The following is a 25,801-nucleotide window of genomic DNA, read 5'->3' as shown; positions in this document are numbered from 1 at the left end:
TTTCTCTGGACACGCTCCAACACCTCAATGTCCTTCTTGTCATGGGGCCCAAAACTGAACACAGTACTCGAGGTGGGGCCTCACCAGTGCAGAGTACAGAGGGACGATCACTTTCCTAGTCCTGCTCACCACACTTTTACTGGTACAAGCCCGGATGCTGTGGGCCTTCATGGCCACCTGAGCACACTGCCAGCTCATATTCAGCCACCAACACCCCCAGGTACTTTTCTGCTGGGCATCTTTCCAGCCACTCTGCCCCAAGCATGTAGCGCTGCGTGAGGTTGTTGTGACCCAAGGGCAGGACCCGGCTCTTGGCCTTGTTGAACCCCACACCATTTGCCTCGGCCCATGGATCCAGCTTGTCCAGATTCCTCTGTAGAGCCTTCCAACACTCAGGCAGATCAACACTCCCACCTTAATTGGTGTCATCTGCGAACTTACTGAGGGGGCACTCCACCCCCTTGTCTAGATCGTTGATAAAGATATTAAAGAGAACCCGTCCCAGTACTGAGCCCCGGGGAACATCACTTGTGACTGGCCGCCAAATGGATTGAATTCCATTCAGCACCACTCTTTGGTCCCGGCCGTCCAGCCAGTGTTTTACCCAGCAGAGTGTACACCTGTCCAAGCCATGAGCAGCCAGTTTCTCCAGGAGAATGCCGTGGGAAAAAGTGTCAAAGGCTTTAATGAAGTGCAGGTAAACAACATCCACAGCCTTTTCCTCATCCACTAAGCTGGTCACCTTGTCATAGAAGGAGGTCAGGTTTCTCAGGCAGGACTTGCCTTTCATAAACCCATGCTGGCTGGGTCTGATCGCCTGATTGTCCTGTATGTGCTGCATGATGGAACACAGGATGATCTCCTCCGTAACCTTCCCCAGCACCGAGGTCAGACTGATAGGCCTGTAATTCCCCAGGTCCTCCTTCTGGTCCTTCTTGTAGATGAGCGCAACGTTTGTTATCTTCCAGTCAACTGGGACCACCCCAGTTAGCCAGGAATGCTGATAGATGATGGAAAGTGGCTTGCTGAGCGCTCCCGCCAGTTCCCTCAGTACCCTTGGGTGGATCTCAAGCGGCGCCATAGACTTGTGTATTTCTAAGTGATGTAGCAGGTTCCTCACCATTTCCCCTTGGATTGTGGGGGCTCCATTCTGCTCCCCAACCCTGTCTTCCAGCTCAGGGGGCTGGGTACCCAGAGAGCAACTGGTCTTACTCTTAAAGACTGAGGCAAAGAAGGCATTAAGTACGTCAGCCTTTTCCTCATCCCTGGTCACTGTGTTTCCCTCCACATCCAATAAAGGATAGAGATTCTTCTTAACCCTCCTTTTCTTGATGATGTATTTACAGAAACATTTTTCATTGTCTTTTATGGCATGGCCAGATTAATTTCTAGTTGGGTTTTAGCCCTTCTACTTTTCTCCCTGCATAACCTCATGACATCCTTGCAGTCCAACTGAGTTGCCTGCCACTTCTTCCAACTGTCATAAACCCCTTTTTTCCCCTCAGTTCCAGCCAAAGCTCTCTGTTCAGCCAGGTCTTCTTCCCTGATGGCTCGTCTTTCGGCACATGGTGACAGCCTGCTCCCGTGCCTTTACAAGTTCCTTCTTGATGAATGTCCAGCCTTCCTGGACTCCTTTGCCCTTCAGGACTTCCTCCCAAGGGACTCTGTTAACCACACCCCTAAACAGGCCAAAGCCCACCCTCCGGAAGTCCCAGGTGGCAGTTCTGCTGACCCCCCTCCTGACTTCTCCAAGAATTGAAAATTCTGTCATTTCATGATCGCTATGCCCAAGACGGCTTCCAATCCTCACATCCCCCACAAGCCCTTCTCTGTTGGCAAACAACAGGTCCAGCAGGGTGCTTCCCTCCTCTGCTCCCTCCCCAGCTGTGTCAGGAACTTATCCTCAACACACTCCAGGAACCTCCTGGGCTGTTTCCTCTCCACTGTATTGCATTTCCAGCAGACATCCAGTAAGCTGAAGTCCCCCACGAGGACAAGAGCTGGCTATCGTGACACTTGTCCCAGCTGCTTCTAGAATATTTCATCTGTCTCTTCATCCTGGTTGGGTGGTCTATAACAGACTCCCACCATGATATCTGCCTTGTCGGCCTTTATTTAACACCTCCCAGCACAGACTGGGTCCTGTATAGTACAAAGTGGGTTATTTTAACGTGTCCCAGTATAGACTGGGCCCCATCCCAGTAGCAGTGGGATCCCCTGATCCCCTCAGAATGCAGACTGGGCACCACCCAAGTACAAACTGCATCTCCTGGCAACCTCCCAGCACAGACTGGGCCCTTTCAAGTCCAAAATGGGGCCCTTTGAACCAAGCCCAAGAAGACTGGGCCCCGTCCCTGTACAAACTGGATCCCCAATCCCTTCCCAGTACAGACTGAGCCTTCTCCCAGTATAAACTGCATCCCTTTAACCCCTCCCATGACAGACTGGGCCCCTGTCCCACTAGAAAGTGGATCTCCTCAACCCCTCCCAGCAGAGACTGGGCCCTGACCCAGTATGAAGTGGATCCCCTCAACCTCTGCCAGTACAGATGGGGCCCTCTCCTAGTACAAACTGGATCACTCGATCCCCTCTTAGTAAAAACTAGTTCCTGTCCCAGTACAAACTCCACCACCTCATCCCCTCCACACAGAAACTGGGTCAGGTGCCAGTACAAACAGGATCCCATGGCCCCCTCCCTGTAACCACTGGGCCCCATTCCATTAGAAACTTTATCTCTTTAAACCCTCCCGGTATACACTGCGCCCTTCCCAGTACACACGAAATCCCTTAACCCCTCCCACTACAGACTGGTCCCCGTGGCAGTACAAACTAGATGCTGTGGCCCCCTCCCAGTACAGACTGGGTCCCCTCCTGGTACAAACTGGATCCCGTGCTCCCCTCCCAGTACAGAACTGACTGTCAACAAATAGAGATTACTCCATTTTACCCCTCCAAGTACAGACTGGGTTCTGTCCCTTTATAAACTGGATCCCTTAAACACCTGACAGTAAAGACTGGGCTCCATCCAAATAGAAACTGGATCCCTTTAACCCCTCCCAGTACAGACTGGGCCAATGCCGAGTCCAAAATGGACTCCCCGGTCCCCACCCAGTACCAACTGTCCACCTCCAATACAATCTGGATCCTCTAACTTATGCCAGGACAGACTGGGCCCTGTCCCAGTCCAAACTGCATCCCCTGATTCCCTCCCAGTACAGAAGGGGCCTTGTCCCAGTATGAAGAGAATCCCTTTAATTCCTCCCAGCGGAAAAAGAGCCTCTTCCTAGTCCAAAGTGGATCCCAGCCCAGCTCCCAGTGCAGACTGCTCTGTGTACCAGTACAAAATGGACCGCTTTAACACTGCCCTGTACAGACTGGGCCTCATCTCAGTACAGACTGGATCCCCCAATTTCCTCCCAGTACACTCTGAGCCCTCTCCACGTAGAAACGGGATCCTCCGAGCCAATCCCAGCAGAGTCTGGGCCTCGTCTCAGTACAAACAGACTGGGCCCTGTCCCAGTATAAACTTTATGCCTTTAGACCCTCCCAGGGTACACTGGGCCACCCTCCCAGTCCACACTGGAGCCCCTGGCCCCTTCCCACTACAGTCTGGGCTCTGTCACAGTACAAACTGGGTTGCTTTAACCCCTGCCAGTACAAACTTGGCCCCTCCCACTACAAACTAGTCCTCTTTAACTCCTCCAAGTACAGGCTGAGCACGCGCCCAGTATAAACTGCATCCTCTCATCCCCTCCCAGTACGACTGGGCACAGTGCCATTTGAAACTGGGTTTCATTAAACCCTTCCAGTACAGACTTGGTCCCCTCCCAGTAAAAACGGGCTCTGTTTAGAATCATGGTATGGTCTGGGTTGGAAGGGACCATTAAAGGCCATCTAGTGCAACCCCCCTGCCATGAGCAGGGACACCTTCAACTGGACGAGCTGTCTCCAAGCCCCGGCCAACCTGGCCTGGAATGTTTCCAGGGATGGGGCATCTCCTGTCTCTCTGGGCAACCTGGGCCAGTGTCTCACCATCCTCATTGTTAAAAGGTTCTTTATATCGAGTGTAAATTTCCCCCCTTTTAGTTTAAAGCCCTCACCCTCTGTCCTATCGCAACAGGTCCTGCTAAAAACTCTGTCCCCATCTCTCCTGTAGGCCCCCTTTAGGTACTGGAAGGCCACAATAAGGTCTCCCCAGAGCCTTCTCTTCTCCAGGCTGAACAACCCCAACTCTATCAGCCTTTCCTCACAGCAGAGGTGCTCCAGCCCTCGGAGCATCTTTGTGGCCTCCTCTGGACCCACTCCAACAGGTCCATGTCTCTCCTGTGCTGAGGGCTCCAGAGCTGGAGCAGCACTCCAGGTAGGGTCTCACCAAAGCAGAGCAGAAGGGCAGAATGCCCTCCCTCGACCTGTGGTGATGCTTCTTTTGATGCAGCCCAGGATACCGTTGGCTTTCTGGGCTGCGAGCACACATTGCCAGCTCATGTCCAGCTTTTCCCCTTCCCCAGTATACCCAAGTCCTTCTCGGCAGGGCTGCTCTCCATCCCTTCATCCCCCAGGCTGTATTGATATCAGAGATTGCCCTGACCCAGGTGCAGGACCCTTCACTTGGCCTAGTTGAACCTCATGCTGTTCATACGGGCCCACTTCTTGAGCCTGTCCAGGTCCCTCTGGATGACATCCTGTCCCCTGGGAGTGTCAATCACAATACTCAGCATGGTGTCATCAGCACCAGTCTCCATCTGGACATGAGGCCCTTGACCACTACTGGATGGGACCATCCAACCAGTTCCTCATCCACCGAACAATACACCCTTCAAATCCACGTCTCTCCAGTTTCACAGAATCAAAGAGTGGTCAGGGTTGGAAGGGACTTCTGGAGATCAGCTAGTCCAAGCCCACTCCAAGAGCAGGGTCACCTACAGCAGGTTGCACAGGATGGCAACCAGGCGGGTTTGGAATGTCTCCAGAGTGGGAGATTCCCCCACCTCTCTGGGCAGCCTGTGCCAGTGCTCTGCCACCCTCAAAGGAAAGAACTTCCTCCTCATGTTAAGATGGAACTTCCTACATTCAAGTTTGTGCCTGTCCCCTTGTCGTGGTTTGGCCTCAGCCAGCAACAGAGAACCACGCAGCCGCTCGCACGACTCCCACAGCCGTGGGAAAAATCAGCAGAAAAGGGCAAAACTCGTGGGTTGAAATATTATAATTTAGCAGAACAGACAAAGGGAAAAAGAAAGAAAAGAAAGAAAGAAAAACAATAACACCGGTAAAGGAATACAAGAACGCGATTACAGTACCGCCGCGAAGCGCACCGACCGGACCCGCACCGCCGCGACCCGCCCCCGAGTGGCGACTGACTCCCCCGCCCCGGCTAGCTCCTTTTATAGCGGGGCATGGGTCACGTGGTATGGAATACGTGCCTCCCCTGCCGGCTCCTTGGAAATTAACCCCATCCTTGCCGGAACCAGGACACCCCTATAGTCCTATCACTGGGCACCACTGACAAAAGACTGTTCCCATCCCCCTGGCACCCTCCCTTTAAGTATATATAAGCATAGATAGGGTCCCCCCTTAGTCTTCTATCCTCCAGACTAAAAAGGCCCAAGTCCCTCAGCCTTTCCTCATAAGACAGATGTTCCAATCCCCTCATCATCTTCGTAGCCCTTTGCTTGACCCTCTCCAGCAGCTCCCTGTCCTTCTTGAAGTGGGGAGCCAAGAACTGGACACAGTACTCCAGATGAGGCCTCACCAGGGCGGAGTAGAAGGGGAGGATGACCTCCCTCGACCTGCTGGCCACACTCTGCTTGATGCACCCCAGCATGCCATTGGCCTTCTCGGCCACCAAGACACATTGCTGGCTCATGGACATCCTGTTCTCCACTGAGACATGCTGCTGCATGTTCCCCCAAGATCTTCCTTTCTTCCAGCTGGACAAGCCCAGCTTTTTCAGCTTCTTCTCACAGCACAAGTGCTCCAACCATGACCACCTTGGTGGCCCTCCACTAAATGAGCTCCAGTTTACCAGTGTCTCTCACGCATTGAAGGGGGTCAGAACCTGGGGGAGTATTCTGGATCTGTTCTCAAATGTGCTGAGCCCAGGGCGGTAATCACTCCCACTGGCTGTGCTCCTGCTCATACCACCCAGGATGCTTTTGGCCTTTGCCGAAGGCTCCATGTTTTGCCTAATGAAACCAAAGGACCACCAGAGCCTTTCCTGCAGTGCTGATACCAACCTAGGCAGTCCCTGCCCTCTGTCACTTCAGACCCTTAGTCAAAGTCAGCAAAAGAACTTTAGATCTGTCTTTGTTGGATAACATGATGTTACTAGTGGCCTGTCCTTGTCTAGGTCCCTTGGGATGGCAACCCTGCCCTCTAATATAGTGTCTGCTCTCCTCAATGAGGTGTCAGCTACAAATGCTAGAAAAAAAGCATTTTCTCATCTCCTTTGGGTAATTAAAAGCCCTTGAAACATGGTGGAACCCGACTAGATACATCCCTCTGGGCAGAACACTTTGCGTTCACCACGTTCTTCCAAGCCCGACTACTGATCTCAGTTATTACCCATCTACTTATCCACCCAATCAGACCATAATGTCCTAACTGGACACAAGAATACTGTGGGGAATGAGGCTGATAGCATAGTGTTCGGCGCAAAGTCTAGTTGGAGGCCTGTAAGTAGCAGTGGTCCCCAGGGGTCAGTACTGGCCAGTCTTGTTCAACATGTTAATCAACGTCCTGGATGAGGGCACAGAGTGTACCCTCAGCAAGTTTGCTGACATCTGTTGGAAGGGTAACACAGCAGGGCATAGGCAGTCCAGGAGGTTCTTGGATTGTATTGACAACGTCTTTCTCCCAGTGGTAGAGGAGCAAACGAGGAGAGGAGCTCTGCTGGAACTTGTCCCTACCAACAAGGAGGGGCTGGTAGGCAGTGTCAAGCTCAAGGGCAGCCTGGACTGCCATGACCATGAAATGGTCGAGTTTGAGATCCTCAAGGCAGCGAGGAAGGTGCGCAGCAAGCTGATCACCCTGGGCTTTAGCAGAGCTGACTGTGGCTTCTTGAAGAAACTGCTTGGTATAGTGCCATGGGATGAAGCGCTGGAGGGAAGAAGGGCCCAAGTAAGCCAGTTAATATTCAAGGCTCACCTTCTCCAAGCTCAGGAGTGATGCATCCCTACAAAGAAGAAGGTAGGCAGAAAAGCCAGGAGGCCTGCATGGATGAACAAGGAGCTCCTGGACATGCTCACAAGTGAAAAGGAGGCCTATAGGGGGTGGAAACATGGGTGGGAAGCCTGGGAGGAATACAGAGAAATTGTTCAAGAAGCCCGGGATCAGGTTAGGAAAGCTAAAGCCCAGATAGAACTAAATCTGGCCAGGGGCATCAAGACAAACAAAAATCCTTCTTTAAGTATGTCAGCGAGAAAAGAAAGACTAGGGAAGATGTGGGCCCTCTCCAGTAGGAAATGCAAGAACTGGTCACTCGGGACAGAGACAAAGCTGAGGTCCTCAATGACTTTTTTGCCTCAGTCTTCACTGGCAAAGACTGCAGCCACACTGCCCATGATGCAGAGGGCAAAGGCAAGGAGTGGGAAAATGAAGAACTGCCCACTGTAGATGAAGATCAGGTATAAATCACCTGAGGAACCTGAAGGTGCACAAGTCCATGGGACCTGAAGAGACACATCTGCGGGTCCTGAGGGAACTGGCAGACGAAGTTGCTAAGCCACTGTCCCTCATATTTGAGAAGTCGTGGCACTCTGGTGAGCTTCCTGCTGACTGGCCAAGGGGAAACATAAACCCTGTTTTCAAAAAGGGAAATAAGGAAGACCTGGGGGACTACAGGCCAGTCAGTCTCACCCCTGTGCCTGGCCCGATCATGGAGCAGATCCTCCTGGAAACTCTGCTGAGGCACATAGAAAATAAGGAGGTGATAGGTAGCATCCAGCATGGCTTCACCAAGGGCAAGTCATGCCTGACAAAATTTGGTGCCCTTCTATGAACGCGATACAGTGGTACTGGACAAGGGAAAAGCAACTGATGTCACCTGCCTGGACTTGTGCAAAGCCTTTGACATTGTCCCACACGATATCCTGGTCTCTAAATTGAAGAGACATGGATTCAACAGATGGACCACTTGGTGGATAAAGAACTGGCTGGACGGTCACACACAAAGTGTTGTTGTCAACGGCTCGATGTCCAAGTGGCGAGCAGTGATGAGTTGCATTCCTCAGGGGTTGGTACTGGGACAATATCTTTGTTGGTGACATGGACAGTGTGATTGAGCGCACCCTCAGCAAGTTTGCTGATGATACCAAGCTGTGTGGTGAGGTAGACACACTGGAGGGAAGGGATACCATCCAGAGGGACCTGGACAGCCTGGAGAGGTGGGCCCATGCCAACCTCATGAAGTTCAACAAGGCCAAGTGCAAGGTCCTACATCTGGGTTGGGGCAATCCCAAGCACAAATCCACGCTGGCAGAGAATGGCTGGAAGCAGTCCTGAGGAGAAGGACCTGGGGGTGCTGATTGATGAGAAGATTGAAATGAGCTGGCAATGCGTGCTTGCAGCTCAGAAAAAGCCAACCGCATCCTGGGCTGCATCAGAAGCAGCGTGGCCAGCAGGTCAAGTAAACTGCTCTGGTGAGAGCGCACCTAGACTACTGCATCCAGCTCTGGAGCCCCCAACAGAGGAAAGACATGGACCTGTCAGAGCGGGTCCAGAGGAGGGACACAAAGTTGATCCAAGGGCTGGAGCACCTCTCCTCTGAGGACAGGCTGAAAGAGTTGGGGTTGTTCAGCCTGCAGAAGAGAAGGCTCCAGGGAGACCTCATTGTGACTTTGCAGTACTTAAAGGGGGTCTACAGGAAAGCAGGGGAGGGACTTTTTACAAGGGGGCACATAGTGATATGACCAGGAGGTATGGCTTTAAACTGGAAGAGGGGAAATTTAGATTAGATATTCAGAAGAAATTTTTCATTTCAATGGTGGTAAGGCACTGGCCCAGGTTCCCCGGAGAAGCTATGGTTACCGCATCCCTGGAGGTGTTTAAAGCCAGGCTGGATGGGACTTTGAGCAACCTGGTGTAGTGGGACATGTCCCTGCCAAGGGCAGGGGGGTTGGAACTGGATGATCTTCAAGGTCCCTTCCAGCCTAAGCCATTCTATGACTCTATGATTCGGCTTTCCAGGAGAGACAGGCAGGAAGGATCTGGGGTGGGGTTCACTGAAAGTGAAGAGGTTTACTGGATGTATGGAGCTACTCTGTGGACCAGGTGAAAAGTTTGACGAGCCCCTGTAAGGGAAGGTCAGAGGAGAGGCTAGCAGAAGTGGCCTCCCATAGTGGGAGTTCAGGAACCTGCAGGCAGGGTGAGGAAGTGGGCATAGCCTTTGCTCAGCATGCCAAGGAAGTCTCTGGCTGTAGAAGCCCGAGTCTCCCTGGGGACTGCAGTGCCCCGGGCATTTTCTGGAAGGGGAATACAGCAGCGTGCACACTGCAGGCAGTTTCTGGAATGTGTGAGGACAACACCTTAGCACAGCGACCAGATGGGTCAACAGGGGTAATACAAACCCGGATCTGATCCTTGCAAGCAAAGAAGAGCTGATGCGGGATGTGAAGATTGGCTGTCATGACCCCGAAACAGGGGGGTCCCAGGTCCCGAGGGGAGGGAGGGACAAGAATAGAAGACTGCAGATGCTGGGCATTAGAGAGCAGACTTGGGACTGTTCTGGGCAGTTTTAGTGGGGATCCAATCAGCAGCAGCACTGAAGGACAGCAGAGCTCACTACAGCTGGTCTTCAAGGACAGCATCTTCCAAGCATTTGTCTGTATCAAAACCCAGTTGAAACCTGAGGGCAAATTCAAGGGAATCATAATGATCTTTGCCTACCTCAGGAGCAATTAAAGAAGAAAACAAAGATATTGACTGGACACTGCTGAATTGAGTAGGAGCCAGCATAGATAGAACTGAGATACTCCCTGTGTGTCTTGCCTCTGATTTCACCAGCAAGGTCTCCCAGGCCTTGGTGCCTCAAGGCAAGACTCTGGAGGAGAAGAGCCAGGGCTGGATGGGAATCAAATCAAAGGTGATTTGGGCAAAGTCAACCAGTACCAGTATGTGGGAAAAGAGGTAGCATGCAAGGGTGCTGAGAAAGGAAGAGAATGTCACAGTGAGGCCACTCTCTATCATCTTGGAAAGGTCCTGGAGGCTGGGGGACTCCATGACAACTGCAAAAAGCAACGTGGCATGCATCTTTCCAAAAGATCCAGAGGATGAGCTGCGGAGCTGAGGCTGCTTAGCTTCACTTTAGATGAGGAACATGTCCCAGGTCATGTCCCCTTGGATTGCTTTTCTGTGTGCCTGGAAGACTGGATGAACTTGGGCAATATGTGGATCAGTCGCCATCTAGCACCGACTCTCTCAAAGAAAGGGATGTCAGGAGGGAAGCGCTAGCAGGTGGGGGCAATGTTGGATAGCAAAGAAATAAAAGCAGGATCTATCCAGTTTACCCAAACTTCATTGCTCCCGGCGCCATTTAGATGTGAAACGTCCTGATAGAAACATGTTCTCGGAACACACTTTCTACATTTAGTTTGTTGGAGGAAATGTGGTTTTGCAGATGGCTGCACAAATCTCTACGTACATAGGAGAAGAGAAAGTATCATCTTGCTGGTCTGTGTCTTATGAAAAATATAATGAGAATGTACAGACCAACATCAAAGTTCTCAAGAGGAGGACTTCTTACACACACCTTACACCAAGGCCTTTTCCGCACGTGTTTCCACTTCTCCATTTAGCTGTGAAATGGAGATGTAAATAAGAGAAGAGTTTGTGCCCTTCTTCTCCCTCATTATAGGTTCTATAGGTCAGAGCAGAGTTGTGCTGGACCTCAGCCAAGGTACGAGGACCACACTCAGATGTGTAACAAAGAAAGCCGGTGCCAAGTGCCCAAGGTCCCATGCAAGGCAAAGGTTTTGTTCAGAGCATGCAGGGGTGGATGGCAGATGGCAATGGAAAGAGGAAATGAGGTGACCCGAAGGAGAGCAAACCCTCAGGGCCAGAGAGAAGCAGGGCTGGGCTGTGCAGCCCTGGTAGGAGAGGGCTTTGCTCTCTGGGACGTCTCTGCAGGCCTGCAGGGCCTGTGGTGCAAGGGGAAGATGATCTCCAGGAAAGACAAGGTGCTTTGGAAAATGTCCTCAGCGATGGACATCCTGTGATCCAAGAACATGGGGTAAATCATTGCTCTGTTCCATGATTGCATCATCAAAGGGATGACTAAAGGCTGTGGGAGAAGCACTGCCTACATCTGCTGGATGGAGATGGGACAGGACTTGCCTCACTGCAGCTGCATGAACAAAGGCACTGAACGTCCCAGAGGTTCTCTTGGGGTGTGTTACACTGCTGCTCTGAATGGCAATCATGTTCCTGCAGGTCTTGTGTAGTCCCTGCTGGCTGCATGCGGCTGTGCAGGAGAGCCCTGGCACCTCCCGTAGCACCACAGGGTGTAGGTCACCTTCCAGTGGAGCAGCTGCCCTGAATGAGGTTGGGCACTGTAGGGGTGTCTGTGAGAAACGGGCCATGGGTGCCAAAGGAGATGAGGTAAAGACAGCTGGTGGAGGAGAGAGAGTGTCACCACCATGCCCCACCAGCCTCAAAATGATGACTCCAGACACTGCCCTGTCCCTCTTAATATTTCCATCAGTTACGAGCACATGTCTTAGACCACCTCTGGCACCTCATGTGTCACCTGTGCTTTGCATGGGTACAGGAGGTACAGGAGACTCCTGCCTTTCACTGCCTGGGTGTGCTGTCTCCTAGTGGGGCAAGAAGAGGGGATTCTTGGACATAACTCTGTCTCCGAAAGGGGAAATGGCACTGCAGGGAAGAAGTTTCTCTGCCCAGCAGAGGGAGAAAAGATCAGTGATGACTTCAGCTTGTTTCCCAGGTGGTTCCCCTGGAGCCCCAGGGACATCTCTGAGGGAGCCCAGAGGGGACAGAGAGAGTGCCACCATGGGCTGGTCCTCTGCTGCTGAGCTGGGCTGGGCTGCTGGGCCGGAGGGAGCTCCTGGCAAGTGGGCAGCACTGCAGAGAGACAGCTCTGCCCAGAAGCAGGACTGAGGGCAGTGCCTGCAGGCAGCGAGGGAAGAGAAGAGAAGAGAAGAGAAGAGAAGAGAAGAGAAGAGAAGAGAAGAGAAGAGAAGAGAAGAGAAGAGAAGAGAAGAGAAGAGAAGAGAAGAGAAGAGAAGAGAAGAGAAGAGAAGAGAAGAGAAGAGAAGAGAAGAGAAGAGAAGAGAAGAGAAGAGAAGAGAAGAGAAGAGAAGAGAAGGGAAGAGAAGAAGAGGAGAGAGAGGTAAAGGCAGTCTGGGGTGGGAGGACAGGAGAGAGCTCACCGGGGGACAAACCTTCACAGCCTTTCACATGGTAAGTCTCTGGCTGTGGGGCAATGCAGGTGAGTTCCTGGCAGTGTCTCCTAGAGCTGGCACATGCCATGGCTGATAGGAGCTGTCAGGATGGCTGTCCTGGCTTGTCTGGTGTGGAGCAGGAGGACGTGCTTCAGAGCATGGATGTCCTGCTGCACCTTCAGAGGGACAATGACGGACAGCTGCCTTCTCCCAGGGATGGCTCCGGGGTTTGCAGATCGGTGTGCAGGCAGGGGTGGGCAGGGCTGTCCTTGCCAGCAGGGTCCCCGCACCCCGGGGGCTGTGTGCTGGGGCAGGGACTCTGCCGCCTGCCAGGGTCAGCTCTGCGCCTGCCCGGGGAGCTCCCACGGCGCTGTAGGGAGAAGCTGTGGGTGGAAGGAGTGATCCCCAACATGGTAGGGTAGGGATGAGCAGGTCAGGGCATGGTGCTTCTGCTCTCAAGAGAGTGCAGCAGCACAGGTGAGCTCTACCTCATGATATTTTTCAGAGGACCTCTCGGGCAGCACACCAACTCAGCAGCATCTTCCTCTTAGCAGCCACATCAGGTTCGCTGTGAACTGGTCTTTAGCCCCCGCACACTCAGAGATGCCCTTGGGCGGCGCCCCGTCCCTGGAGGTGTTGGCAGGCAGAGGTGGGCGCACAGCAGTGGGACGGGATTTGTGAGCCCTGAGCAGGAGTTGAGCTGGGGACAGGGGGACGGCTGCTGGCAGCAGAGACACGGGCAGGGAATGAGAGGGAGCTGCTGCCTGAAACACTGGCGAGGGGGATGTGGGCCCGTCCGTGCTGTCCCTGAAGCACAGACACCTTCCCCTGGGCAGCTCCTGCCTGGTCTCCATTCCCAGCCAGGGCACATCTCTGCTCTCCAGCCCACGGGGTCTCGGGCACGCATTGACCCTGCAGCAGCCAGAGCCCAGCAAAGGACGAACCCCGGATTGCCATCTGCCTAGCATGTCCCTCCTCCCTTGTCAGGAGAGTTGTGGCAATTCACTGCCATCCCCTCCTGCCTGAGCTGCCCTTGTTCTCACCGTTGGATAAACTGAATCAGTGCGGGGGGTGGGGGTTGCGGGTGGCAGATTCAGCTCCCGTTCAGATGCCGACCCTTTGGGTCCTGCTCTGCAGTCGTGTCTCTGGGAGCAATGTGCCCAGGACTCCTCCAGGCAACTTCAGGACATCAACTATTTCCCTGAGGAGTCCTGCGGGACTTCAGGGTGCTCTCCAGAAGGGCACAGCTCTCCCATAGTATCTCTCTGCTCCCTCGGATCCACATGGAGAAGACATCTCGGTGCTCAGGCCATGGTAATGCTGCTGGGCAGCTGTACGTGGGCAGCTGCAAAGATCCCTCCTGGTCCCAGTCTGGGAGGGGAGAGATGAGAAAAGGCAATGAGCCTGTATATCTGCCCTTTGAACCTGGATTCCTTTCTTCTCCGCAGTGTCCTGCTTCTTTTGATGGCAACACCTCAGAGGGATACTCCTCCAGTTGCAAGCTGCCAGCACAGGGCAGCGGAGAAGAGGACTGATGGGCAGAGCTGCTCTCCTCTCTCTGCACTAAGGGACCATCCCTTTGCCTCTCAGGACCCACAAGACTTCACCTGGAGTGCATTAGAAATGTCAGGGATTTCAGCCATCCCAAACCGCTCCGAAATGTGGCAGGTACAACCAGAACAAAACAGAGAAAACAAAATCCCCTCTCCTCTGCTGTGCAGTTGGGCAAATTGCCGACAACAACGCTGAAAAGCTCTTTGATATAACACAATTACATTTAATTGGAGATAGCCCTGCCGTCCTAGTTCCCTCTTGCTGCACAGCAAGGAGGACTCCTCCGGAGCCCATTGCCCTGCTCCCAGTGGCAGCCTCAGCCAGCAAAAGCCGGAGCTCAAGTGAGGGAGCTGCAGAGAGGTGCTCCTGAAAAGAGGGTCTGAATGTGGGGCTGCAAAGACATATGCAATCCATTTTGCTGGGAGAAGTCTGCTCTGACTCAGTACTGTCTTTTCCTCCTTAACAGATAGTCACAGTTAAGAATAAGAGATAACCAGAGGCAGGAAATGTCCAACAGCAGCTCCATCACCCACTTCCTCCTCCTGGCATTCACAGACACACGAGAGCTGCAGCTCTTGACCTTCGGGCTCTTCCTGGGCGTCTACCTGGCTGCCCTCCTGGGAAACGGCCTCATCATCACCGCCATCGCCTGCGACCACCGCCTCCACACCCCCATGTACTTCTTCCTCCTCAACCTCTCTGTTCTTGATCTGGGCTCCATCTCCACCACGCTCCCCAAAGCCATGGCAAACTCCCTCTGGAACACCAGGGCCATCTCCTATGCAGGATGTGCTGTCCAGCTCTTTTTCTTTCTCATTTTTATTTCAGCTGAGTATTTTCTCCTCACCGTCATGGCCTATGACCGCTACATTGCCATCTGCCATCCCCTGCACTACGGGACCCTCCTGGGCAGCAGAGCTTGTGTCCGCATGGCAGCAGCTGCCTGGGGCAGTGGGTTTCTCTATTCTCTCCTGCACACGGCCAATACATTTTCACTGCCCCTCTGCCAGGGCAATTCCCTGCACCAGTTCTTCTGTGAAATCCCCCACATCCTCAAGCTCTCCTGCACACACTCCTACCTCAGGGAAGTTGGGCTGATTGTAGTTTGTGTCTGTTTAGTATTTTTGTGCTTTGTATTCATTGTGCTGTCCTATGTGCAAATCTTGAAGGCAGTGCTGAGGATCCCCTCTGAGCAGGGACGGCTCAAAGCCTTTTCCACATGCTTCCCTCACCTGGCCGTGGTCTCCCTCTTTATCAGTACTGGAGTGTTTGCCCACCTGAAGCCCCCCTCCATCTCCTCCCCATCTCTGGACCCGGTGGTGGCAGTGTTGTACTCAGTGGTGTCTCCAGCAGTGAACCCCCTCATCTACAGCATGAGGAACCAGGAGCTCAAGGATGCCGTACGGAAACAGGCCCAATGGACACTGTTTCGCTGACAATAACCTGCTGCCCCTTCCATGCACATTGCCCAAGGCTTATCTTAGGCTGTGAGTCTGCTTTTTTTCTCTCGTGATAATCCTGCTTATAGATAATTTTCTGAGTTTATGCTGCTTGTCTTAAGGCTTGATCCTACTGTGTCTGACCCTTGCACAACACTGAGTCAGGTGTGGCCTGACAGATAACAGCTCTTCAATAAAATGGCATCTCCCAAGTGCCGTGCCTGAAGGATGGGCTGTTCCTCCAAAGTTTCTTCCAAGAACATGTTCAAGGAATCAATATTTTAATGAATCTCTTCTCCTTGTGTTTTCAATGTTTCTGGAGCTAAGCTCATGGTACAATTGCTTTCCACTTCACCAAATATTCTGGATTTAAAAGCGCTCTTCTTAGTAGCCAATAGAAGGGGTGACGGTCCATGAGCTCCCATTATCTCCTCAGAATTCTTCATGTATGACAGGACTGATGGCATATACTGGACGTTCTGGAAATGTATCTCAGGCGGGAAGAGAGGCGGGATTAGGGACTCGACACTTGCCCTTGAGATGGAACGGATGGAGACTCTGAAGGTGAAACACCCTCAAAGTTGAAATCCACTAATATAAAGCACTGAATCAATGTGTCCATGCACAAGGACGCTGCAGTGCCGAGGGAGTCAGCAGGGACGCATCAGGCACAGGGAGGGGAGAGTGGGGAGACGCATGAGGTGCCTGAAGGGACCCCAGGGCCAGGTCTGCTGTGCTGTCCTGGGGCGTGGGGCTGACTGGGGAGAGAAGGGGGCAAATTCAGTCAGGGCTGGGGATGAGGCACAATATGAATTCCGGAGAGGCTGAGAGTGACTAGAGTCTTTCCTTGTTTCCTCGGTGCCAGCACGAGCCCCAGGGCTGATGGGCAGGCTGACCTCCTTGTCTGCCCCCCCGGAGCTGCTGTGCCCTTGGGAGGAGCTGGGGCTGTGCGGTGAGTGCCCAGAGCTCTGCATCAGCCTGCGGTGGGCAGTGCTGTGGGGCCAGCCCAGACTGGGCTGCTGGGCTGGGCTGTCCTGGGGAGAGGGCAGGGGAGGTGGGCAGAGCTGGGCAGGGGCTGGGGAGTGCTGGGAAGTGCCTGGGAGAGGACAATGGCAGTGTTAGAGCCCTTTCCAGGGAAGACTGAGGCAAAGAAGTCGTTGAGTACCTCAGCCTTCTCTATGTCCCAGGTGACCGTGTCTCACGGTTCCTTCCCGAGTGGGCCCATGTGTTCCCTAGTCTTCCTTTTGTCACCCACATACCTATAGAAGGCTTTCTTGTTGCCCCTCATGCCCCTGGGCAGATTCACCTCTACCTGGGCTTTAGCTTTCCTAACCTGATCCCTGGCTGCTCGGACAATTCCTCCCAGGCTACCTGTCCTTGTTTCCACCCTCTGTAGGCTTCCTTTTCCTTTTTGAGATTGACCAGGACCTCCTTGGTCATCCACGCAGGCCTCCTGCTGTCTTTGCCTGACTTCCTCTTTGCTGGGATGTGTTGCTCCTGAGCTTGGCAGAGGTAGCCCTTGGATATTAGCCAACTTTCATGGCCCCCTCTTCTTTCCAGGGCTCTGTCCCAATGTAGTTCACCAAGCAGATCCCTGAAGAGGCCAATGTCTATCTCCTGAAGTCCAGGATAGCGAGCTTACTGTGCGCTCTCCTAGCCACCTTAAAGATCCCAGACTCTGCCACCTCAAGGTCACTGCAGCCAAAACTGCCCTGGACCATGACATTCCCCATGGGCCCCTCTTTCTTGGTCAGGACAAAGTCCAGCATGGCACCTCTCCTCATTGGCTCTGCTGTCACCTGGAGAAGGATGTAATCGTTAATGTGTTCCAGAAACCTCCTGGATTGCCTATGCGCTGCTGTGCTTTCCTTCCAACAGCTATCAGGGTGGCTGAAGTTCCCTCTGAGGACCAGGGCTTGTGAACATGAGCCTACTCCAATCTGTCTATAGAGGACCTTATCCACTCGGTCTTCTTGGTACCCCCATGTACTTTTTCCTCATCAGCCTCTCTGTTTTTGACCTGGGCTCCATCTCCACCACTCTCCTCAAAGTCATGGCCAATTCCCTCTGGGACACGAGGGTCATCTCTTATGCAGGTTATGCTACACGGGCCTTGCTGTTTGTCTTTTTCATTTCAGCAGAGTATTCTCTCCTCACCGTCATGGCCTATGACCGCTACATTGCCATCTGCCAACCTCTGCACTATGGGACCCTCCTGGGCAGCAGAGCTTGTGTCCGCATGGCAGCAGCTGTCTGGGGCAGTGTTTTTCCCTATGCTGTGCTGCACACTGCCAATACATTTTCACTCCCCCTCTGCCAGGGCAATGCCCTGCACCAGTTCTTCTGTGAAATCCCCCACATCCTCAAGCTCTCCTGCTCACATTCAGACTACCTCAGGGAAGTTGGGCTTCTGGTGCTTAGTGTCTTACTAGCATTCGGGGCTTTTGCTTTCATTCTCTTTTCCTATGTGCAGATCTTGAGGGCTGTGCTGAGGATGCCCTCGGAGCAGGGACGGCACAAAGCCATTTCCACGGGCATCCATCACCTGGTTGTGATCTCCCTGTTTAACAGCACTGCCATGTTTGCCTACCTGAAGCCCCCCACCATTTCCTCCCCATCTCTGGACCTGTTGGTGTTATTTCTGTACTCGGTGGTGACTCCAGCAGTGAACCCTCTCATCTACAGCATGAGGAACCAGGAACTCAGGGATGCCCTGTGGAAACTGATGACTGGTATCTTGTCAGAAGCAGCAATGAACTGCCCATCTTCTACATATCATACATGATGTAACTCATTACAGGCCCAGATTGTCTTTAGTACTTTTTTTCCTTTCATTTGTTTGTTTTTTAGCTTTTCTGAGTTTTGTTAATGCTGTCAATAAAAGTGAAGAATCATCCTTTATCCTATTGCTATGTCAGGATCTGTGTTGTGGGAGCCACAGACTTTGTGTAAATAAGAAGCCCTTCTCTCTTTGTTTTTGAAAAACTGAAGGACCCTGCACTGACTTGTTTGTCTGACATCCTTTCTCCAAGAACTTCTCTGGAGCTACAGGGGCCACGTCTGTGTGCTGAGGTGAAGGGGGCAGGAGCCACCCGAGCTGGGTCTGCCTCCCAGCCTGACCAGCATGGCCCTGGGCACCACAGCCCCCGGCTCTGCAGAGCTGCACCACCAGCTCGGGGGCTGTGGGACGCCTGGGGAGGGGGTGCAGGAACGGCTGGCCAGGCCAGCACAGATGAGCTCTCTCAGGAAGAGGCTCTGAGGGGAGATGGGCTGTGGCGGGAGAAGAGCAGGGCACCACGTGTGTGCAGGGCAGACATGGCAAGAGGAACTCTTTGCTGCAGTGGGGCAGCTTGGGGCAGGCTGCCCTGTCCCTGGGGCCAAAGGACCTTCCTGAGGGTGCCCTGGGCCAATTCTCTCATGATATCCTGGGAAGTACATTTGGCAGGGGGGGCTCCAAGCTGCCTGGGGTGGATATCTCCTCAGCATGAAGGCTGGGTGGACCATTGCCGATGGGGCTGCTCTGCTGGTCTGTGCTGGGAGAGAGCAGGAGGTGTCCAGATTCAGGGAGGGTGTGGGCTGGCGGGGCTGGCAAGTGCCCCAGAGAGGAAAAACCTCAGGGAAGAGCTGAAGTGGGGGAGTGTGCAGGGTGGGGGCACATAGCAGTGTCCTGGCACAGCCGGGCTCCTGCGAGGGACATGAGGGACCAGCAGAGCAGGGTCTGGGCTGTGCCTGTGCTCACTGGACACCCCGGGGAAGTTGTCCCAGGGCCATCATCACAGAATCGCACTATCACAGAATTTCCTAGATTGGAGAAGACCTGTAAGATGACATAGTCCAATCATTAACCTAACACTGACAAGCCCACCACTAAACCATGTCCCTCAGCACTATAACTACACAACCCTTAAACACCTCCAGGGATGGGGACTCCACCACTGCCCTGGGTAACGCATTCCCAATGCCTGATGACCCTTTCAGTAAAGAAATTCTTCCTAATACCCAGTCAAAACTTCCCTTGGCTCAACTTGAACCATTTCTTCTTGTTCTAACACCTGTTACCTGACAGAACACGTCGACACCCACCTCTCTGCAACCTCATTTCAGATATGTTTAGAGAGCGATAAGGTCTCCAATCAGCCTCTTTTTCTCCAGGTTAAACCACCGCAGTTCCCTCAGCCACTCCTCATAAGACATGTGCTCCAGACCCCTCACCCGTTTCGTTGCCCTTCTCTGGACACGCTCCAGCGCCTCAACGTCCTTTTTGTGGTGAGGGGGCCGAAAGTGAACACAGTACTCAAGAAGCAGCCTCCCCAGTGCCCAGTACAGGGGGAAAATCACCTCCCTGGTCCTACTGGCTACACTAGTCCTGATACAGGCCAGGATGCCGGTGGGCTTCTTGGCCACCTGGGCACACTGCTGGCTCATGTTCAGCTGCTATCAACCAACAACAGAGGTCCCTCTCTGTGAGCAGCTTTCCAGACTCTCCTCCCCAAGCCTGTAGCATTGGCGGGGGTTGTTGTGGCCAAAGTGTGAGACGCAGCACTTGGCCTCATTGAAACTCCTACAGTCTGCCTTGGCCCAGGGGTCCAGTCTGTCCGAATCCCTCTGCAGAGCCTCCCTACCCTCAGGCAGATCAACACTCCCACCCAGCTTGGTGTCATCCGCAAACTGACTGAGGGAGCACTCCATCCCCTCATCCCGATCATTGATAAAGATGTTAAACAGGACTGGCCCCAGCACTGAGCCCTGGGGGACACCACTCCTGACCGCCCGCCAACTGCAATTAACTCCGTTTACCACCACTCTCTGGGCACGGCCTTCCAGACAGTTTTTTACCCAGCAAAGCGTGTGCCCATCCGAGCCATGAGCAGCCAGTTTCTCCAGGAGAATGCTGTGGGAAACAGTGTCAAAGGCATGGGCATGACCAATGTGTTCCTCAAGGGGATCTGATTTTGGTGAGAACAGCCGATGAATCAAACTATATACTTATTGCTAAATTACCACTATATGTCATCACTACTACAGTTGTCGTATGCTCTAGCCATGATATGACAATGAGAGTGACCTAAATTAATGAAGAATGAACTTTGATGAAACTGAGCAAAGTGCAGAAGTGATGGAACCAGAAGTGGCTGCAGCAACTGGCACTTGGGAATTGTCTTGAGATCGACATCTTCAACCCACAGATGATGGGTATGAGCCATGCCGGCTACACCAGCTGCGAGCTCCAGATGCAGCACGCAACAATTCAACATCACACACCACGTCTCCTGCCGGGAAAGACAGTTACAACAGATGGAACCCAAAGTCATGGACTAAATGAACTCAAGGGACATTTCAGTGGGATGGCCCATGGACTAAGGGAATGATATCTGTGTGCATATATACATATATGAAAGACAGGAAAATGGTGGTGATTTATGGAAAAGTGTAAGACCTGGGCATGAGGTAGATGGTATAGAATAAGGGGCGGACGCTGTCCTGGTTTTGCCTGGGATAGAGTTAATATCCTTCCTGGTAGCTGCTGTGTTTTGGATTGACTATGAGAATAACATTGCTAACACATATTGTTTTAGTTGTTGCTGAGTGATGCTTATATTAAGTCACAGACATTTTCAACGTCCCGTAGAAGGTGGGGGGCCACAGACAAGACAAGCAGGCCAAAGGAATGTTCCATCCCATAGATGTCATGCTCAGTATATAAATGGGAGTTAGCAGGGGGGGCAGGGATCGGTGATCACGTCTCCGGACAGGCTGGGGAGTCATTGGGAAGTGTCAGCAATTTGTGTTGCATCACTTTATTTTGTTTATTATTATTATTATTATTAGTAGTAGTAGTAGTAATAGCATCTTTTCTGTTACTGTTCTTTTAAACAATATTTATCTCAGCCCATGTCTTTTTTTTTCCCGTTTCTCCATTTTCTCACTATTCTACCTGGGACATCCCATTTCATTTAAGAGCTGTTATCTGACCAGCTACGTCTGACTCAGTGTTGTGCAAGGGTCAGACCCAGTAGGATCAAGCCTCAGAAAAAGTAGTATAAACCCAGAAAAATATCAATAAGCAGGATTATGACAAGAGAAAAATTCAGACTCATGGTCTAAGATAAACTCTGGGCAATGTGCGGAGAAGAGGCGGTAGGTTATTGTCGGTGAAACAGCGTCCATTGGGCCTGTTTCCACAGGGCATCCTTGAGCTCCTGGTTCCCCATGCTGTAGATGAGGGGGTTCACTGCTGGAGGCACCACCGAGTACAGAAATGACACCACCAGGTCCAGAGCTGCGGAGGAGATGGAGGGGGGCTTCAGGTGGGCAAACACTCCAGTGCTGAGAAAGAGGGAGACCACGGCCAGGTGAGGGAGGCACGTGGAAAAGGCTTTGTGCCGTCCGTGCTTTGAGGGCATGCTCAGCACCGCCCTCAGGATCTGCACATAGGACAGCAGAATGAAAACAAAACACACAAATGCTAAACAGGCACTAACCACAATCAGCCCAACTTCCCTGAGGTAAGAGTGTGAGCAGGAGAGCTTGAGGATGTGGGGGATTTCACAGAAGAACTGGTCCACGGCATTGCCCTGGCAGAGGGGTAGTGAGAATGTATTCGCCGTGTGCAGCACAGCATAAGGAAAAACACTGCCCCAGACGGCTGCTGCCATGCGGACACAAGCTCTGCTGCCCAGGAGGGTCCCGTAGTGCAGGGGTTGGCAGATGGCAACGTAGCGGTCATAGGCCATGATGGTTAGGAGAAAATATTCAGCTGAAATAAAAAAGAAAAAGAAAAAGAGCTGGACAGCACATCCTGCATAGGAGATGGCCCTGGTGTTCCAGAGGGAGTTGGCCATGGCTTTGGGGAGAGTGGTGGAGATGGAGCCCAGGTCTATGAGGGAGAGGTTGAGGAGGAAGAAGTACATGGGGGTGTGGAGGCGGTGGTTGCAGGTGATGGCAGTGATGATGAGGCCGTTTCCCAGGAGGGCAGCCAGGTAGATGCCCAGGAAGAGCCCGAAGGTCAAGAGCTTCAGCTCCCGAGTGTCTGAGAATGCCAAGAGGAGGAAGTGGGTAATGGAGCTGCTGTTGGACATTTGCTGCGTCTGGGCAGGGGGACCTGTCCAAGGAGGAAAAGGCAGTGACAAACTGGGAGAGACTTCTCTGAGGAAATCCCAATGCCATTCCTCACAGAAATCCCCCTCCCACAGCTGAATGAGGAATGACCCAGCTCATTCCCAACCCCACAAACTCAATGACACGTTCCCTTCAGGTAAAATACTACTTCGTCACCTACTTTCCATGAGGGCACCTCTGGGGCAGGACTCCCAGAGTCAGAGGCAGAAGAGAAGCTGACCCGCAACCCCTCCCAAACTCCTGAGATGCAGGGTTCAACAGAGGGGTGGGGAAACGAGGAGAAATGCCTCTGTGCTCTGAAAAAAGGAAGCGAGGAGAGGGAGTCAGACAGGCATGCAGTGAAGCCTTCTCCTCAGTGACAGTGTCTCCAGACAGAGACACTGCAGGGCACTTGTTTTTATGTTGTGCATCACTTGTAGGACACACTCACTTCTCCTGGACTGGAGGTGCAGCTGCCGAGAAGGCATCTCGGGCTCTGGACCCTGTGGCTGTGGGGCGGGCGGGAGAGGAGAGCAGAGGCTTGCTGCGGAGAAGTTGTCTGAAGTTCAGGGGGTGGGAGGAGGTGCCGGGATCAGGGCAGGGGGCCCGGGCATGTCTGGCAGCAGCTCCCTCTGTCCCTGCCTGTGTCTGGGCTGCCAGGAGCTGCCCCTGCCTGGAGCTGTTCTCTGCCCCCCGGGTCTCCTCCCTGCCAGTGCCCCAGAGCCCATCCCACCCGCTGTGTGCTCAGCTCTGCCCTGCAGACCCCTCCTGGCAGCACAGCGCTGCCCGGGGGCATCTCTGGGTGTGCGGGGGCTCAGGAGGGGTTCAGGGAAGTGCTATTGAGAACGGGGGTCTCTGTGCCTTCTCCACAAAGGAGAATTCCATTCCCACCTCCCACTGCCCACCCAGCAGATGAGAGGAGAAATCCCACAGTACAGACTTGTTCCCTTTCAGGGGAAAGGTGCCTCGATGTCCTTTTTCAAAAGGACTCTGTGCAAAAGTCCTGGGGGTGATGTGGATCTGGAGCAGCCCTGACCCACACAGGTCCATCTCAGCAACAGAAGGCATCTGCCTTGCTGGCAGTCACTCCTTCCACCCACTGCTTCTCCCCACAGAAGCTCCATGGGAGCTACCCGGGCAGGCGCAGAGCTGACCCTGGCAGAGTCCCTGCCCCGGCACACAGCCCCGGGGTGCAGGGACCCTGCTGGCAAGGACAGCCCTGCCCACCCCTGCCTGCACACCCCTATGCACACCTCCACAACCATCCCCGGCAGAAGGCAGCCCTTGGGCCCTGTCCCTCTCACAGGGCAGCAGGGAAGCCCTGCTCTGGAGCACATCCTCCTCCTCTACAGCACAGAAACTGAGAGAGTCCTCCTGACAGAGCCCAGCAGCTCTCAGATGGACCAGCTTGAGGAGATCCCTCCAGGAACTGGAGCTGCATTGCCCGGCACCCCGAGACTTACCACACAGTGGGCGGTGAAGATTTCTGCCCCAGTGAGCTCTCAGCACACCCCACTCCAGATTGCCTTTAAGCTCTCTCTGCCTCTCAGGTCTCCCCTCTCTGCTTGCAGGCAGTGCCCCCAGCCCTGCTCCTGGGCAGAGCTGTCTCTCTGCAGCGCTGCCCGCTTGTCAGGAGCTCCCTCCATCCCAGCAGCCCGGCCCAGCTCAGCAGCAGAGGACCAGCCCACGCTGGCACTGCCTCTGTCCCCTCTGGGCTCCCTGGAGGTGTCCCTGGGGCTCCAGGGGAACCGCTTGTGAAAAAGGCTGATGCAATCTCTCAGGTTCCCTCCCTCAGCTGCGCAGAGACACTTACTTCCAGCTGTGTCATTTCCCCAGCAGAAGAAGAGCTGGTCATGAGTAACCCCTCTTCTTGTCCCACCAGTAGCACACACGGGGTCTTGGACTCTTGGTACCAGGATTCCTTATGGCAAGTCACCGCTTGCCTGGTGCCACAGCTGGGGGGCTTCAGCCCAAACGTGCAGCAAGGATCTCAGACAGGGGCACAAAAAGGACAAGCTGGAGCTGTTCCTGTGGCAGACAGAGCTGTGACATGGTGGCAGAGCTCAGTCCAGCTGGTCTTCAAGGACAGCCTCCTCCAAGCTCTGCTATAGTCCAGATCGCAATTCAATCTAACCCCGAAAGGCAATTCAAGGGCACTAGAATGAGTGTTTACTCCTTCAGGAACAGTTTGAAGAGAAACAAAGCCACTGTGTGGCCACTGCTGAGTTTCAGAGAGCGGGTGGAGCTATATCTGAGATTCTCTACATCCTCTTTGCCTCATTCTGCCCCAGCAAGGTCTCCCAGGGCTCTGTGACTCGGGGCAGGAATCTGGAGGATTGCCACCAGCAGTGGATTGTTCCCAAGTCACCTTAACTAAGACAATCCTTACCAGTCTATGGGACAGGAGGGGTGGCAGCTGAGGGAGATGACAGGGTAAGGCAATGTCCCAGCATGTCCAATGACACTCCATAACCATTGAAAGGCCATGGAGGTTGAGGGAGGGAACGCTCTGATGACTGGCAGCATCCAAATATTGCATGGTCTTTTAAAAAAATGGCCAACGGATAAATAGGGGAAGTTGTGCCCCAGAGTGTGTCCGCTCAGAACCCATTTGTGGGTGTCTGAAACCCTGGATTTACCCAGGGCAGCTTGTGTCCCACCGTTCTCTGCTTCCTGTGATGGAAGAACAGGATTGCTCAGCGCAGGGAGAGCAGTGCTGGTCTTTTAAGTTGGAAGTCAGCAAAGTTTTCAGCATCTTCCCCCACAATATGCTTGTGCCCGAATTAGGATGTCATGGCTTGCATGGGTGCATAAGTAGATGGGTAACTAACCAGACGGCTGTTTGGGCTCAGAGGTGTGTGGTCAATGCGTGGTACTCTGCATTGAGGCATCTAGCTCTAAAGCTCCTGCGAGGGTCTGTCCTGCCACCTGCCCTGTTTATCATGTTTTTAAGGACCTGGAGAAGATTCAAGTGTTCTTTTTCATAGGATTTGTAGACACTACCCTGGCGGGAAGGGCTGCCATGCCAAAGGACATAGACGGGCCGGAGGGATGGGCCAAAAGGAATATCATGATGTCCGATAAAGAGAACTCTGAAGTCCTGCCCTTGAGGTGCACTAACCCCGTGCAATGACAGAGGGCAGGGGCAGTGTGGCTGGGTGGCAGCTTTGCAGGAAAGGCTCTGCTGGTCCTTCAGTTTCATTAGGCAAAACAGGAGCCAGGGGCAAAGAAGGCCAACAGCATCCTTTGCTTCTCTTTCCATTCCCTGAAATCCCGAGTGCTTCTCTTTTATTCTCCTAATACCCTCCCAAAAGA

At 53.2% G+C, this 25,801-nt stretch overlaps 2 protein-coding genes across 2 annotated transcripts in view; one reads left to right on the top strand and one right to left on the bottom strand.

The window, feature by feature from the left end:
- Window positions 1-25,801, bottom strand: part of LOC309684316 (olfactory receptor 14C36-like) — a gene marked incomplete at both ends in the record, with an annotated part of 204,552 nt that overhangs the window by 23,037 nt on the left and 155,714 nt on the right. The window lies entirely within an intron of this gene.
- LOC309684326 (olfactory receptor 14A16-like) lies at window positions 14,456-15,385 on the top strand (the record flags this gene model as incomplete). The annotated part of the gene is made up of 1 exon (XM_082500259.1): window positions 14,456-15,385. The coding sequence occupies one exon, from the start codon at window positions 14,456-14,458 to the stop codon at window positions 15,383-15,385; it is 930 nt and encodes a 309-aa protein (XP_082356385.1).

The sequence above is a fragment of the Vanellus vanellus genome (assembly GCF_965231255.1).
Source record: "Vanellus vanellus genome assembly, contig: HAP1_SCAFFOLD_53, whole genome shotgun sequence".
Taxonomy (NCBI): Eukaryota; Metazoa; Chordata; class Aves; order Charadriiformes; family Charadriidae; genus Vanellus; species Vanellus vanellus.
The sequence above is the reverse complement of the archived record's forward strand: the minus strand, read 5'-3'. Positions and strand labels throughout refer to the sequence as shown.